At 40.7% G+C, this 17,332-nt stretch overlaps 1 protein-coding gene across 1 annotated transcript in view; it reads left to right on the top strand.

The window, feature by feature from the left end:
• PCCA (propionyl-CoA carboxylase subunit alpha) overlaps positions 1–17,332 on the top strand; it is a 1,163,293-nt gene that overhangs the window by 83,155 nt on the left and 1,062,806 nt on the right. Inside the window, exon 4 of the mRNA XM_073614439.1 lies at positions 6,387–6,455. Coding sequence (XP_073470540.1) covers positions 6,387–6,455 — 69 coding nt within the window. The remainder of the gene's footprint in view (positions 1–6,386; positions 6,456–17,332) is intronic.

The raw sequence follows: 17,332 nt of genomic DNA, 5'->3' as shown, positions 1-17,332 counted from the left end.
AGGTAGTGAGGAGTAAAATCACCGTTTTATGCCCTTAGAAAGCCTGAAGGCGGTGATTTGGTTTTTGGGGTCCTGTACGCGGCTAGGCTCCCAAAAAGTCTCAAATGTGGTATCCTCGTACTTGGAAGAAGCAGCATAATGTATTTTGGGGTGTAATTTCACATATGCCCATGGCATGTTTGAGCAATATATCATTTAGTGACCACCTTGTTAAAAAAAAAAAAGTTTGTCATCTTCCCGAAACTTTTGGCAAAATATAAAATATTCCATGGACTCAACATGCCTATCAGCAAATAGCTTGGGGTGTCTACTTTCCAAAAAGGGGTCATTTGGGGGGGTTTTGAACTGTCCTGTCCATTTTATGCACAACATTTGAAGCTTGAGTCACACATCTCCCACTCTTCTAACCACTTGAAGACAAAGTCCTTTCTGACACTTTTTTTTTTTTTTTTTTTTTAAAGCAAAGGCCCTACAGATTAAAATGGTGGGAATTGGAATTTTTTTTTCCCACACAGTATTAGCGCAGCGATTTTTCAAACGCAATTTTTTTTTTTGGAAAAAAAACCTTTTTTTTTATTGCAGATGCTTTAAAATTGTGCATAAACTTGCAGCGGCGACAAACTACATACTTTTTAAAAGCCTTTACAGGTTACCACTTTATATTTACAGAGGAGCTCTACTGTTAAAATTACTGCCCTCAATCTGAAATTTGCGGTGATAACTCACATGCATGGTGCAATTGCTGTTTCAATATGACACATTGACCCTAGATCTCTCTTCTGTCCTCAAAGCATCTGACCACACCAAGATCGGTGTGATATAATGCTATCCCAATTTCCCAGTGGCGCTGTTTACATCAGGCGAAACCTAAGTCCTGAAATGCTCGTAGCTTCCAGTTTCTTAGGCCATAGAGATGATTGGAGCCGTTCTGGTCTCCGATCAGCTCTATGGTCAGCTGGCAGAATCACCTGCTACATTCTCGGGTTCCCTGGTGGGACAGGAGAGCCCGAGAAAACCATGGAAGACGGCAGGAGAGGGGGGAAATGTTCCCTCCCACTGCTTGTAAAAGCACTCTAGAGACTTAGTTGCCTGCTAGGATTGCTTTTACGTGAAAGCCGACCACTGGATGAAAAGAATGATACCTAAACCTGCAGGCATCATTCTGATATAACATAAAAAAATGCGTATACCACTCTACCTGATAAGGAAAAGATGGTAAAACAGCTGCAGCTCAAAAATGTGAGATATACACAAATCAAACAGTAACTATAAAAACGTGAGCAGCGCTACAGAAAGTGAATACAATATATGAAAATTGTATAGATAAATATAAATCAAGGGTCTGTGATGGACCAAAAAATAAACAATATAAGTGCTGAAAAAAACAATGACATAAAAAGGGTGGTAACAACATCAAAGTGTAGTAAAAATTAGTCCCAACAGTGAAAATGTAGAAACAATGAAAACTCCGTGAATAAACTCATCCAAAAAGTGATCAAAACAAATAAGTGAGGTTAATCGGTCACACAAATAGCGACTTGTGAGAAGATCCACCACCGTATGTGCTAAACGCTTACCAGATAGCAAGCTTTGGATAGCTTGTAAGTAGCCTGACAATCAATGGTAAGTAGCGTCACACCACGGCTTCTCAATGAAGAGCCAAAAACATACAGGGTTGCTCCATCCAATAGGCGATCAGTAGGCAGGATCCAAAAAGATAATAAAACAACGGCTCTCCATAGTGTAAATCCATAAAATACACGTTTAATGTGGTTTAAAAGTTGCACTTACATGCGTATTGTAGATAAAAGCATGAAAACGAACAATAGCAGCAGCTGGCCGGCTTGCAGTCACCCGTTCAGGACGAGGTAGTCAGCGCTAAATATGCCCCCAGTTTGGCCAATCTCTTCATGGCCCTATGGGAGGAGGATGTCGTCTATACCCACCAGAAATCTCAGGTGGTGTTGTGGGCGCGTTATATAGACGACATCCTCCTCCTATGGGATGGTAGCCGAGATGAACTAGATATTTTTATGGGCGAGCTAAATACTAATGAAAGAGGTATTCGCCTTAACTATGAAGCCAGCCAAACCGAGATAAACTTTTTGGATCTGAGAATTGGGGTCAAAGATGGTCAGTTTACTATGGCCACTTATTTTAAGGGTGCTGATCGCAACTCTTATATATCCACTGATAGCTGCCACCGAGAAGCGTGGCTGCGATCGGTGCCCAAGAGCCAGTTCATACGCCTCAAGCGTAATTGCTCTAATCATGGAGAGTTTTTACTTCAGGCTGATATTCTCATTAAACGCTTCCTAGAGAAGGGCTACCTCGAGACCTCTCTTAGGAGCACCCTTGAGGAGGTATCATTAATTGACAGAAAGGACCTGTTGAAGGCCAAAACACCCAATCAAGACAGAACACCTTCCATTCTTTTCATAAATACTTATTCGATACAACACAATAGCGTGGCCAAACTTATTAGGAAACATTGGCATATTCTCACTAATGATCATACTTTGGGGAGTGTGCTTCCTGCCAGACCACAAGTGATATATAAGGGGGCCTCTTCCCTTTGGAGGGAGAGTGGCTCCTAATATCCTTGACCCTCCCTCTAATAAGAAAGGATTCTTTGAGAATTTGACAGGGTTTTATCAATGTAGGAAATGTAGGGTATGTTCTCTTAGTGGATGCACACATAGAAGAACACATAGGTTTGTCTCTACCAGCACCTCAGTGGAGTTTGAGATCAAACCGTTCATCACATGCTCGACAGAGAGGGTGGTCTACCTACTTCAGTGTCCATGTGGGCTGCAGTATGTGGGTAGGACCAAACGTCCCCTCTCTGTCAGGTTGAACGAGCATGTGACGAACATTCTGACTGGTTTTCCCAAGCATCCAGTCTCTAGACATTACCTTGAGGCCCACAATAAAAATCCTGCCAAGACGATTTTCTTGGGGATTGACAAGTACACCCCCATTGGAGGGTTGGGTCTTTGATACGTGGGATCTCAAGGTTAGAAACGGCATGGATACATAAATTGAGAAGCTATAAACCCTTTGGACTCAATGTAGAAGTGGATCTTAATGCATTCATTGACAACTCCTAAGTGCCATTTCCCAAATATGTGTACTTGTTGTGAACCCTCGGCGGCCATGCCTATGTTCGGTATGTTATTATGTTCCATCTCAGGTCCCATTTACTCATACATACAATCATTCATATTTTTTCATTAGATTTATATATTTTTCAGATATTTATTAACTTTTTTAGTTTCCATGTGGGTTCATCCGGCATGGATTCATATAATAAGTACATATATTTTCTATATCCACTATTAATAATTTTTTCATCAGATTTATTAATTTTTTATTTACTTAATTTTGATCAGTAGATTTTTCAGCCTTTAGTGTCCTTGTTAGTTCATTCTGCATGGATCTATATAACATATACTTTTATTTTTCATTATTCATTTTTCATTTTTTACATATTTATTTTTTATATATCCAATTTTTCGTTTTATTTTTATTCATATTTACACACATTTAATTTCCCTCTGTGGCTATTCATGCAGACATCCTTCCCTTTTTTTCCCACTAGATGGCGCAGTGGGTTTTAGTATGTCTGGCTTTATACATTATGGTCGCCATACATTATCGTAAATTTGAGATATATTTTCCTTATATTTCTTTTTATGTCAGGTGTCTGATACATATTGTTTTCACTACAACTTAGTCCCAAGCATAATGGAATATATCACTATGTTCTCTATCATTTCCTGGTTTTGTCTGGGAGATCAGGCTCCGCCGCTGATGCTTCACAACGGGCGTGGGTCTGTTTATCTATAAATATGCGATGACTCAGCGTGTCGCCCGTTCCCATGACGATGTCTTCGTGAGACGAAACGTACGGGAAGGTTGACGCGCTGACGTCATCGCTGACTACCTCGTCCCGAACGGATGACTGCAAGCCGGCCGGCTGCTGCTATTGTTCGTTTTCATGCTTTTATCTACAATACGCATGTAAGTGCAACTTTTAAACACCATTTAACGTGTATTTTATCAATTTACACTATGGAGAGCCGTTGTTTTATTATCTTTTTGGGTCCTGCCTACTGATCGCCTATTGAATGGAGCAACCCTGTATGTTTTTGGCTCTTCATTGAGAAGCCGTAGTGTGACGCTACTTACCATTGATTGTCAGGCTACTTACAAGCTATCCAAAGCTTGCCATCTGGTAAGCGTTTAGCACATACGGTGGTGGATCTTCTCACAAGTCGCTATTTGTGTGACCGATTAACCTCACTTTTATTTGTTTTGATCACTTTTTGGATGAGTTTATTCACGGAATTTTCATTGTTTCTACATTTTCACTGTTGGGACTAATTTTTACTAAACTTTGATGTTGTTACCACCCTTTTTATGTCATTGTTTTTTTTTTTTGGCACTTATATTTATTTTTTGGTCCATCACGGACCCTTGAGTTATATTTATCTATACAATTTTCATATATTGTATTCACTTTCTGTAGCGCTGCTCACGTTTTTATAATCATTCTGGTATAACCACTCAAAACCCAGCAACATACCAGTACGTTGCTGGTCCTTGTTGGGCATATATTGTAATGTTCGTTTTTTTTCATGCAGCCTGTGGGCTGAACGAAAAAGAGATTGATCGGTGGGTACGCCCCACCATTAGAATACCGACCTTCATCCACGCACTTCTAATGATGGGCATACATGCACCATTTTTTATTTTTTTAACTGTGGTGGTGAAATCTACTCCTACAGCGCTGGAGTCACGGCTTTACGTATTGTGGGAACAAATGCTGTTGCTGTCAGAATAAATAAACCCATGCTGCAGCAGAATGGTGTACCTGTTAAGCAAATAATAGTTAACAATAAAACAAAGTAACATTACAGCATAACAGTAAGACATGCCATACCTGCAAAGCAAATACAATAAAACACAGTAAAAATAAAACATTACAGTTCTAAAATACAGTAACAATAAAGCAGAAAATAGAGAAGAAAAATCGACAAATTTTTTCTTTTTTTTTTTTTTCTTTTTGCACTTTTATATAAACCTGTAAACCGTAACTGTAAACGTTCCAGATTAGGGTCTCTCAAAATATGATGGCCAACTCCTCTTTCGGGACCCTGTGTAAGTGTGCCCTAGGTCTGTGTAGTGCTGTACCCCAAATGAAGAAAAAAATCATATAACGCATATAGTTGCGACGCTAATCATATTGTAATTTGAATGTTATTAAAAACTACCTTTCCTTTTCAATCTGCAGTCAATGTCATTTTCTAAGAATACATTGCAATATGGCTACCTGAAGCTGTTCTGTACACAGAGTGTACTGACCACTCCCCAGAAACATAATTTCCTGCTTGTGTGATTGGCTCACCAATTTTCCCAGAAGTCTGCCTAAGGCAGGTTTCACACTGGGGCAGTGGGTGCGTCGGCGGTAATACACCACTATTTTTAGTGGCGCTTTACCGAAAAAGCGCTAAAACCGCCCGCAAAGCGCCGCTGTAGTGGCGCTATGCCAGCGGTATAGCCACGCTGCCCCATTGATTTCAATGGGCAGGAGCGGTGTATACACCTCTCCTTCACCGCCCCAAAGATGCTGCTAGCAGGACTTTTTTCAGCGTCCTGCTAGCGCGCGGCTCCAGTGTGAAAGCCCTTGGGCTTTCACATTGGAGAGACAGCAGTGGCTGTTTCAGGTCGGTTTGCAGGCGCTATTTTTAGCGCAATAGCGCCTGCAAAAAGACCCAGCTTGAAAGAGGTCTAAGATACAAATCAGATTTCAGGCATCCCTTGCAACAAAAAATGTCATTTTTTGAGAGTTACTTCCAATAGGAACACGTCTAAAGGGATGCAGACCCAGCAGATTTCCTCATTAGTGCTGTGCAGCTCCACACCTGACTGATAATTATGAAACCACTCCCATTACACTCACTCAGAACAGAGGCACAGACAAACACACAGGGATTTTTTCAGAAACCAACACATACAGGAGTGTCAAGTTCCTGGTCCAGTGGTTTCATCCATTGGCCCACTACATCACCACAGATGTGCCGGAAGTGATATTGGGGTTCAGCGGTAGAAACCACTGTTTTTGAGGACCGTGAGGTCAACACTCCCACAAGTCTTTTAAAGAATATTTCAGCTGGCGATTTCTTATCAGAACAGCATTTGTTGGTGCCGCCAGAAGAGTTGAATTGGGAACCCTTAGCTTCCGGAAGTGTAGGCTCAGGATTTGGTGTTGTAAGGACTGGATTACTGAACACTCTTTTTTGTGCTAAAATTTTGTTTTGACTAGAGTATACTTATAATTGAAATTGTTCTGTACTAAATGAAAACAATTTATGTGATACCAGGTTATGAAGACATGCAGGAAAATGGGTATAAAGACTGTTGCAGTACACAGTGATGTGGATTCTGCTGCGGTGAGTTTTTCTGTTTTTTTTTTTTTTTTTTGTAATGTCTTTGTGAACTTTGAGCCAGGACTGTCCCCACAGTCTGCTTTAGAAATTTGTTTTCCTTGGTAAGCATACAGCGTGTTGATGCACTACGTTGTATAGAGCTGTATGTGATTTACTAGAAAAACTTAACTTATGTTTTCACCAGTTTAATACACTCTTAAGCCAGCCATACATGGTTCAAAATTTGGCTGGTTCAGCATGGACTTGATTAATTTCGATCCATGTATGGGGACCGGTTGGCTTCTGTACAGCAAAACTGTCAGATAAATGCTGTTTGTGCAGCTGATCAGTGTATACTGACGGCGGGGTAGTCTCCCCGTTGTCAGAATACAATAGCACAGCGGGAGTGATTTCCCCATCCACCTGTGTGGATGGGGGAATCGGGTTAGTGTTGTTGTTTTTTTTTTTTTTTTTTTTCTTCAATATGCTGGTTGATCGAAAAAGAACTCAATCCTCTATGGGCTTCTTTAGATTATGTAGAGCTCATATGACTGTTCACAGGATTTCTATGCCACAGTAGGAATACAAACCGTTTTGAAGCCGAATACCTAATAATCTATTGCTATCAAAGGTTCCCCACATTCTGTATTGTGAAGTACATTGTGTTCTTAGGTTTTATTTCGCACTTTCCTGACAGGTTTTATCTGTGCCCTGGAAAAGATATGATCTTGTGTTGGAGGACAATGCAAATAAATTATTAGATTTTGAAAGTTTTTTTTATTTTTTTCTTCGTTTTTCTTATGCATATTTTCATTCAAACTGCCTTTACTCCACAAATTCTTTTATATGATGTAATAGTTTTTTTTGCATCCTTTGGGGGAAATGTATGTACGTATATTGTTCAGGTGGCTTTGTTTTATTTTTTAATTGAAAAATTATTAGCGCTGTAGTGCTTTTCCCATTTAACACATTCTGTCACTTTATATTGTATATGTGTTTTGTGTTCAGATGTTTTTACGGGATCAGTATAAAGTTTATGATAAGTGAAAAGTAGGTTAACACTAATTGGATTCGAACAATAGAAGGTATAGCATAAACCATTGACTGAGATGTAATTTTATTTGGCATTTTTAACTCAGCAGGGCTTCTATAGCCAAGGAATGTAATGAACTATAAAAGACTGGAAACATCCCATGGGATTGTAACGTAAATTTACTTGAACTGTAATCAGCAGATGATGAGCAATAATGCATGTACCTTATTGACCTGCAATCCATATTCAAGGCAAAAATGGAGTTGCACATATTTTTTTTTTTTTTTTTTACAATTTAAAGTTTAACTAAAGACCTGTATCTAGTGGTTTCTTTCATTTTAACAATTTTGGGAATGGTTAAAGAGATAAATATGATATAAGATCTGGAGTTTTGCTATAACATGTACTGGGGCAGATCTATGCTTTTTGGTTTGTGAGATGACATTGCAAAGCTGGGGTTCTGAGTTTTTATATTCTTAATATTTGTGTAGGGTCTCCTCATGGTGTAAATTTTTTTTTTTTTTTTTTTTACCCATACATTTCTAAAACATACTGACTTATTCAGTGACCTTAGTGCGCATCTTTGTATATATCTGCCATAGGGACATTATATTGTCTTTGGCTTGATATGATTATGTCAGTGCTTTCTGTAAAGGCCCTTTGACGTATAAATGGACATATTGTCTTGTACATGTTTAAGTCTGTTGCAAGTATAGTGCCTTGTGTTTTGTGTGTGTGTGTGTGTGTGTGTGTGTGTGTGTGTGTGTGTTTTCTTTGTGCTTTTCATACCGTACCATTTGAAATCTTTGTTTTTTTGCTGGGAACTGCATCAAAGACAGAGCAAGCAGTACATCATCCACTGTATCTGCAACACCCCAAGGATGCATGGAAAATGATGGAAACTGGGCGTAAGTGTGTTGGATATTTCAACAAAGCAAAATAGTACATATTATTTATTATCAAGACTCAAACTGCACATCACAATGTATTTTGGGAGGAAAACTGTTTTTTTCAGATATATGCAATTTTGTATGCTCTGCTGTGAGTCTGCTTTATTTGTTTTCTAAATTGTGAAAGGGAACAGTATTTCTGCGTTTTTTGTTGATTGAAAATGGTCATGTGTTCAGTATTATTGGCTTAAATAGCAGTTTAGTAATTTGCTTTTGAGTGTTGCTAAGAGGTCAACAGGATGCTAAAAAAGTGTCAGTACTCTGTAATTTAAAGAGATAAAAGGCACACTCTGGCATCGTTTCAGAAGCAGTGTACCAATGTAGTTCTCTGCTCTCATTATTACTACTTTGTGTATCACTGAGAAATGGATTCAGCTGCTGGAAGGTGCAGGGCAATAGGTGGCCATGGAAAGTATTAAGGGTTCTCTACCAGTGTGATGCATTTTGATAACAAAGGGGCTGAAGGTAAATACTAAAGATTTACAAATGAGGGGAGCAAGCTACCTTTATAAATGGTCCTTGGAGATTAATTATGTAGCAGAAATGTATTTAAGAGCTATTATTTTGATTGCTGCCATTAATAGGTTTTAGTGTGTGTACTTATATCCATTTACAGTAGTTTTGGGTTATGTGGGGCCAAATAGAGTAGATGACAATTGCATGTATTTTTTAACATCCTGTTTTTATGTAAAGAATAAATTCACCCTTGGAGTGAAAAGGTCTGTGTAGTTTAAAGATTTTTAGAATATTGATAAATATAAAAGATTTTGATGTCTCTGACTTGTATGAGTTACAGTCATCCTGCATATAGGTGCTTTATTCTACCTCAAAATTTTTGAACTTGACAGAGGGACAATTTTTAAAGGGGCAGAATGTGGCGTTAGCGACTTTGAATAAATGAAGGTATGGGGTGAGTGGCGCTCCCTATACTAGTGGGATTGGACTCCCTATATAGACACAGACATAAAATTCACCACCTAGGTGTGTAGTGCTCTAAACCAACTAAAGTAATTAAAGTGAAATAAATAGGTGTAATTCAGAAAATAATTAATGCAGGGCTCGACAAACCCCAGGCGCCAGGTCGCCATGGCTACCAGAAACCGCACCCTGGCACCTAGGCTGCCATCAGCCCACTCACTGCAACTCCCAAAGCCCCAGACATGCAGTGCTATGATAGTTAACCCTGACCGCCGTTCCTCCTCCCTTCTCCACACTCAGAGTGGCGCTTGATGCTTGCCAGAGCTGCTGAATGTGTGAAACTGACACGTAACTGAGAGAGGATCTGTCAGAATTGAGCTTAATGTCGGAGGTGGGCGGGACCCAGCAGCTATCAAACAGCAGCCAATGGGATGGGATCTGGGCGGGCTGCTACGTGTATGTTTTCTTAAGCAGCCCATTCATTGGCTGGCGTTTCATAGCTGCTGGGTCCCGCCCACCCCCGACATTAAGCTCAATTCTCACAGCTCCTCTCGGTTACTTGTCAGTTTCACACACAGTTAGGGTCCTTTCACACGGGGCGGATCCGCGATGATCCGCCCCGTGAACACCCGCTTGCTCAGAGGGGATCGCTCCGTGGATCCCCGCTGAGCAGGCAGATGACAGGTCTGTCTCTGCACACTGTACAGCGACAGGCCTGTCAGAGCGCCACTCTCCCCTATGGGGGATCGGATGACGACGGACCGTAGAGTCCGTCGTCACCCGATCTGATCCGAAAACGGATGGGAAAGTAGGTTCGGATGTCAGCGGACATGTCACCGCTGACATTCGACGCTCCATAGAGGTCTATGGAGGGTCCGTTCAGGTCCGCCTAAAAAACTGACAGGCGGACCTGAACGGATCGTTCGTGTGAAAGAGGCCTTACACTCGGCTCAGTGTGAAACGTGCCAGTCAGTGCCACCTGCCAGTGCCAACTTCCAGTGCCGCCAACCAGTGCCACCGACCATCAGTGCCTCCTGCCACCGCCAACCAATGCCATGTGCTAGTCCCAATCACTTGCCAGTGCCACCTGCCAGTGCCACTGCCAATCCGTGCCACCCGCCAGTGCTATCTATCAGTGCCACCTGCCACTGCCAATCAGTGCCACGTGCCAGCGCTACCTGCCAGTGACAACTAATACCACCTGCCAGTGCCATCTGTTAGTTCCAAACCAGTGCCATCTGTCAGTTCCAAACCAGTGCCACCTGCCAGTGACAACCAGTGCCATCTGTTGCCAGCCTTGATCTTTCTGGCCAGCCCATAACCCTGATGTAACAGTGTTGCATTGGAGTTATTGACTGGGTGCTCCGTTGTGAGTTAGGGGGCGAAAATTACTGGTCTTACCCCGGGAGCTGACAATTCATACCACTCTAAAAAAAAAAAACTGGCTCCTAACTTTAACTGGCTCCTAGATTCAAAGCAAATTTGTCAAGCCCTGAATTTATGTATATGTACCACAATGACCGTGTATCAATTAATATAGTATAGACAATGCATCAAACTGTACTAGTATTGCAATGTGTTCATTAATCACGCTAACAGTAATGTGTTCAATAATCCTGCTAGCAGCAAAAAAGGGGGATATCACCCAAAAAAATCTCCTACTATCAGCAGAGATAATATCCAAAATATACCCATAAGTTACAAAAATAGTTCCAAGTGGTAAGTGTCCAAATCAGCAATGTGAAAAAAACAAAAAATAAAAAATATATAAGTTACGAATAGCAAAAATAAAAATGAAGCTCCAAAATGGCAGTGTTCATACAGAAATGTGACTCTTGTGCTTCATCAAAATCCAGTGACTTCTGTGATCCCCTTGAGGGTCCCCACTCACCAGCTCTTGATACCCCTACAGGGGTGATGGGCATGTGTCGATAAAGGTGGATGGCCTCCTGTATCGGGTCAGAGCTTCCACATGGATCCTCTACTCAGCACAGCCTCCAACACCATATCCAGGAAATGGTACACCGTCTTCTTATGGTCACATCCTCATAGGAAAAGACAGGTCTCCCATAGTGTAGTAGTTTAAAAAAACTTTATTGTAAAACTGGATTTAAAAGCAAATACTCCCCACCAAGGGGACAAGCTAAAAAATACACACTACAGCGTATGGTCAATAGCGGTGTCCAGGGAGCGATCAGCGTGAGCGGCTATCAGCGTGCGCCTCAGCTGCGCTCCAAGCTCCCTGTCGCTACCGGGTATGACTTAAGTGCGTGGCCCCGCCTTTCCTTTATCACACGTTTAATTAAGTTAGCGTTTAAATGTTATAAGCACTATTGGAGCCTTTTTTTTAATCTGTGTACCCTGATGCTATCAACTGACGGGGAAGTCTCTTTATGGTTAGATTTGGGAGATCTAGATCTATGTGATTTAGCCCTGGAGAGGCCAACAAGTGCTGTTTGACCAAGCTTAGGTGCAAGGTCACACATATTGAGATGAGGATATACCCCCTAGATATATCCTAGTGGGGTATATCCCGAGCATAAGTGGGGTGGCACAGCATTTTTCTGAAGCACAAATGGAGGAATTTGGATTGTGATTCATTGATGGGTTCACGTCACACAATGAATATCTGAACTGCACAACAGAGGACTTTATTCAGTAACTATTAATTGCATAGTTAATATTTAGTAACACTTATGTTTTGATTGGCAAGCACAGCACTTATACTGATTTTGTTTTGAACGCTCACACATACATATAGGATTGGGAATAGTTTCAGCAGCGTGTTTTTAGTAAGTCTGTGAACAGAATTACTACGAGCCTGCAGCCCCATCAGGCTGCATGCTTGTAGGGACACCTATTAGCAAAAATAATATAGGCACAGGACACACCTCCTGCCATGCCCACACCTTAAAGGATAATTGTACAAAAAAAAGATTTGTTAAACCCACAAGTGCGGTTTTGTTTTGTGTTTTTATTTATTTTTTTTAACCACCAACACATTGACTTTTGGAATGTACAAATGCAGCAATTTAAAGATTGCATGAAAGGTTTAGCATTGGAAAACATTTAAGTAGTGCATTTTATATACAGCTATAGAGAACTAGCCAAATTGAGGGACAAATGAGAAGGAAATGTAGACCTAGGGACTTTGTGCCGAATGAGGGACAGTTGGGAGCTATGTAGGTGCATCCTTTTTATGCAAGCATGCACTGTATTCACTGTGAGTCCAGCCAGTCTTCCCATCAAAGATTATTGGTAAATTTTATAGAAATGGTAATGGACCAAAACAAGGTTGTGAACAGTAAGATAACGCACTTGAAAGAACTCCAGATCATTTATGAGATCTGAATCTCCCAAATCCTCAGATTGTATATTTCTACACTTCTCAAGAAAAGCTTGTTTTGAAAATATGGCTTCTTGCCATTTGTCATGTTTTTATAACAATAAATCATGCAAGTGAATTTATAACGATAAACTCAGTTTTTCATCTTGCATTCTTTATTTTTTGGTGAAAATCTTTACAGACTCCAGTTGTCTAGCAGAAATGACCTGCTGTTCAGTAGATCAGGCTCCTGGTGTGGATTGTACTCTTTGCCTTGATATCCAGTAATGGTATCTTGCGTACGCACTTGTGCTTGACTGACAGAGGTGATGTGAGTCATCACTTATCAAGATATTATCATGCTTGCTCCTGATAATTTCACCCTGCTGTCTTGGGAGATGGAGAGGACAGATATGATTTTGTGATGTTGAAGCAATTAGTGTTTGCTGCTTACAGCTGAACAAATTCAAGACTTAATGATCAGGTAAATTAAGATGGAGTACTTAAGTAGGAGCTAACGTGTAGCTTCCTTTTTTACCATGCAGTATGTTTTTGCTGTTTTTCTCTCACTGAGAAGTTTGTTAACTTGCTTTAAACGTACTTGTTTATTTATGTGGTCAGTGTTCTGTTTCAGTTTTTTTCTTTGTTTAACAAAAGATACGTATTACAGACGATGAATTAAAAGAATGTAAAAAAATGCACACGGGTACAGCTGATCAAATGTGGTACCATAATAGGGGAATCTAAAAGCCTCTTCCGAAAAAAAAAAAGGGGGGGGCTCATAACTGCTCCCCATGTGAATGAGTAAAGCTGGCCATACACTAATCACAATTTTGTCTGGATTTTTTTTCTTTTAGAGCATTTGTTCGATTTGTCAGTTGGTTAGTTTGGAGTTTGCATGTATTTTTCATTTGGGGAAAATCCTTTTTATTACAAAATGTAAAGTTTAGAAGCATATCATTTTTTTTATTTATTTATTTTTTTTACACATCATCTTTTTAGTAAACAACAAAAACAAACATACAACAAAATAATACACTGTCAGGCTCATAGCCAATACAGGGGCATCATGAAAACCATCAATAACCCAAGGTAGTTGTGGATAGCCAAGGGTGTTCAACAAAACATAACAATAGCCAAGGTGTGGCTCATGTACAAGAAGGGGGTGTTAACGCATAACGGCACCTCGTAAAATCAGAACCCAGGTTCCCAATGCCCTCCCAGGACACCAGATGGAAAGGTAAAATAAATGGACCAGTGGACTCTCACAAATCATTAGAATTCAGTCGCTGTGGAGAGTTCCACCAACCACTTTGCCAAAACGTTATCTTACTACTTTGGGCAACCCCTATGGTGGTAAGTATCTCTGTATAAAGGTAATGTGCCATTTCCAGAAATAGAAAAGCGGGTTTTTTATTTTTTCAAGATGGAGCAATAGCCTTTTTGGCATAAAAAAGGAGGAGGCCAATCAACGTTCTCTCTGCCACTGTAGGTACTAGGTCCTCCACCAGACCTAGTAGGCAGATCTTCGGGGACGGAGAGATGGAGGTACCTACTACTGAGTTAATGACAGAAACCACCTGTTTCCAGTATGAGCTAATACTAAGACAGGACTAGAATAAATTAATAATCTCTATAATGATGGTCACAGTGCCTGCATTCAGGAGAAAGCTGTGGGCCTTGTTTTATGTAATTGGTACAGAGTAAGATAATGCCCTATGGATGATTTTAAACTGTATAAGGCAATCTCGCAAAGAGACTAAGATTCTAAATGGGAAATTCCACAAATACTCCCAATCTTCTGAGTCTAACTCAGGGCTGTTGCGCACCCACCATTGTCAGAGTAAAGATAGATCTACGGAGGACACCATGGGAAGATGTGCATAAAGGGTCGTTGTTGTTTTTTCTAAAAAATCAATATGGAGTACTTGTTCTAAGTCAAATTGAACCACTTGGAGTGTACCAGAGGGGAATTTGCTCCTGAACGCATAGGACAACGGAAGATATCTAAAGAGATGAGGAGGGGTAATGTCCTATCGAGATATAAAATAATGAAATAGTTGCAATGATTGGTTGGACACTATGTGTGATAGATCTTTAATCCCATACTTGGGCCAAGCCCCAGGCTCAGGGAGCATAAAGAGATGAGAGGCAGGGGTTGTGCCAAAATGGGGCATATGGTGAAATGGCAGACCGTGGGAATCCTTCACACGTAAAGGCACACTTTTTCCATGCCCTTAAGGTAATAAACATTGAAGGAGTTAACTCGTAGGGAGCCTTAGGGCCTCGGAAGAGTAGGTATCGGAGGGCCTCTACAGAGCACACCACCGCTGCCTCCAGAACTGTAGCTGGGTTTGACATGTCTGGGTTCAGCCACCAAGATGGGGACACTAGGTTCGTAGCAATAAAATACTTATGACAGTCTGGGAGGGCTAACCCACCTTGTTAAGTAGGACACATAAGCGTAGACAATTTATGACGAGGAGAAGTTGATTCAGTTGGAGACAAAAGGACTTGGGGAACCATTGCAGGGAATTTCGGAATAGATATCCGAATTTGGGGGACTCTTTATCCCAATAAGATTAATGCGACCTAAGAGGGACAGCTTTCAGCTTGGCCCTAACAAATTGATGTACCGGGGACAAATTAAGATCAACGTCATTGAAAATCTGGGGAGGCAGAGTGACAGGACTCTGAGTCTATGGCAAATGGTTTCAGTTCACCTTAAGTGTTGTCACAACAGAGAAGTTATTCAAGGCCTGTAAGGCAACTTCTAGGGAACGTCATGCATCATTAAGAAAGAGAAGGAGGTCATCTGCATACAGGGCTACCCTCTCCTCCAGCCACGCTAACCTGAGACCTTTAATAAGAGATGACACGCATAACGCTTCAGCCATCGATTCCATGGCAATTGCAAAAAGTGCCAGAGAGAGAGGGCAGCCCTGCCGAGTACAGTGCAGTGTGAATGTAGGAGAAAAATGCCTTCCCAGTTGAACGGAAATCCCATTCGCCAAAGAACCTTCCACGTGTAAGGCCACTCTGTGTCAAAAGCCTTCCCAGTGTCGAGTGAGGCGATGACTGTAGTGTCCTGGTTGGTATGTTGGGCATGGGGATTTGTGAACCATCTAGGCAGGTTGATATCAGTAGATTTATGGGCCATTAACCCAGTTTGATCCAAGTCCTTCACCGAGGGCAGTATTGGGGGCTTAAAAATGAGAACTGCACGCGATTCCATCAAAGGATTCCATCATGGATGTTATAGGACGAACCAACAAGGATCTGTGAGCCAACCAAGGGTGATCGGATCAAGAAGAGTTCCACTGGATCAAATCCTGAGGGCAATGTGGAAGTATATAACTTGTGGTAACTTCTAAATTTCCCCAGAATACCCTCTGAGGGGTTGCAAGTTTGGAGATCAAAGGTATCGTGCTGCGACAGCATTGCCAATGGTTTGCCATTCTTATCTCCTTTATTCAAGAAAACGTTGTTTGGAGTTGTACAATTCCAGCCTCGTGTCCTCCGTTGGGTGGAGCTGGAGCGCTCACGTAGAATAAATCAAAGTCAGCAGTGACCTCGTTCTAGAGCTGTAACGTAGTGGCAGCTTGATCTCTTTACTGCTTTTATGGCAGAAATATGTTTTCCTCTCTTGTAAGCCTTAAAGGCATCCCAGACAACTTCTGAAGTGGAAGACCCTGCATTCTTGTCTCAGTATTCCTTCAAGATAGGTGTAATTTGTTCAGAAACTTGAATAGGAAATCCAACAGGTGCCTTTTATTTATAGGGAGCCATTATTGTGGAGACGAGTATGCAAGGTAACCTCTAGAGGACTATGGTCAATCAAGCCACTAGGGACATAAAAAACGGGAAGGGTTTGTGGGACCTTATATGAAGCACTACTGTGAAGTAGATATGAAAAAACATGTTTAATGATTCTTCGTCCATATACAAAAATCCATAGTAGATTGTGTAGCTTTGGTAACAATAGATATCTTAATATTTTATATTTCATATATATATACACACACACGATCCAACATGATTCACAATTGTAATGATAAACCTATTGATATGGAGTCCGTTATTCAGATTGAATATAAGTATAAATGGTCCTAAAATTGATAATAATAATAATAAAATTGTTAATGAAATACATAGTCCTGGAGAATCTCAAACACTTGATTGCAAGGTGTAGCATATAACGGCTCTACATGTCATGTGTATGTAAGTTAGGGACGAAACAACAAATTGATAGGAATCGATTAATTTAATAATCAATTAGTTATTTTCATTGATTATTCGGCCAGTGACATAATGGGGTTAAAAAAAAACTAAAATTAGCCCTTTTACTATAAAGGGCTAATTTTAGTTTTTTTAATCCCATTATGTTACTGGCCGAATCGATGAAAATAGTAATCCATTAATTTAATAAGAGAGCAAATAATCGCTACTGTAAATATTACTTTCACTATTGCACAGTAAAAAAACAAAACCCCTACAGCAGTGCTCATCAACCCTGTCCTCAGGGCCCACGAACAGGCCAGGTTTTATGTATTACCTTGGGGAGATGCAGACTAGAATACTACAATCACTGAGCAGCAAATGTTATCACCTGTGATGTATTAAAGTTATCTTGCAAACCTGGCCTGTTAGTGGGCCCTGAGGACAGGGTTGATGA

Source organism: Aquarana catesbeiana, linkage group LG02 (assembly GCF_042186555.1).
Source record: "Aquarana catesbeiana isolate 2022-GZ linkage group LG02, ASM4218655v1, whole genome shotgun sequence".
In the NCBI taxonomy this organism is placed as follows: Eukaryota; Metazoa; Chordata; class Amphibia; order Anura; family Ranidae; genus Aquarana; species Aquarana catesbeiana.
Note: the sequence above shows the minus strand (reverse complement) of the source record. Positions and strands in the feature narration are given on the sequence as shown.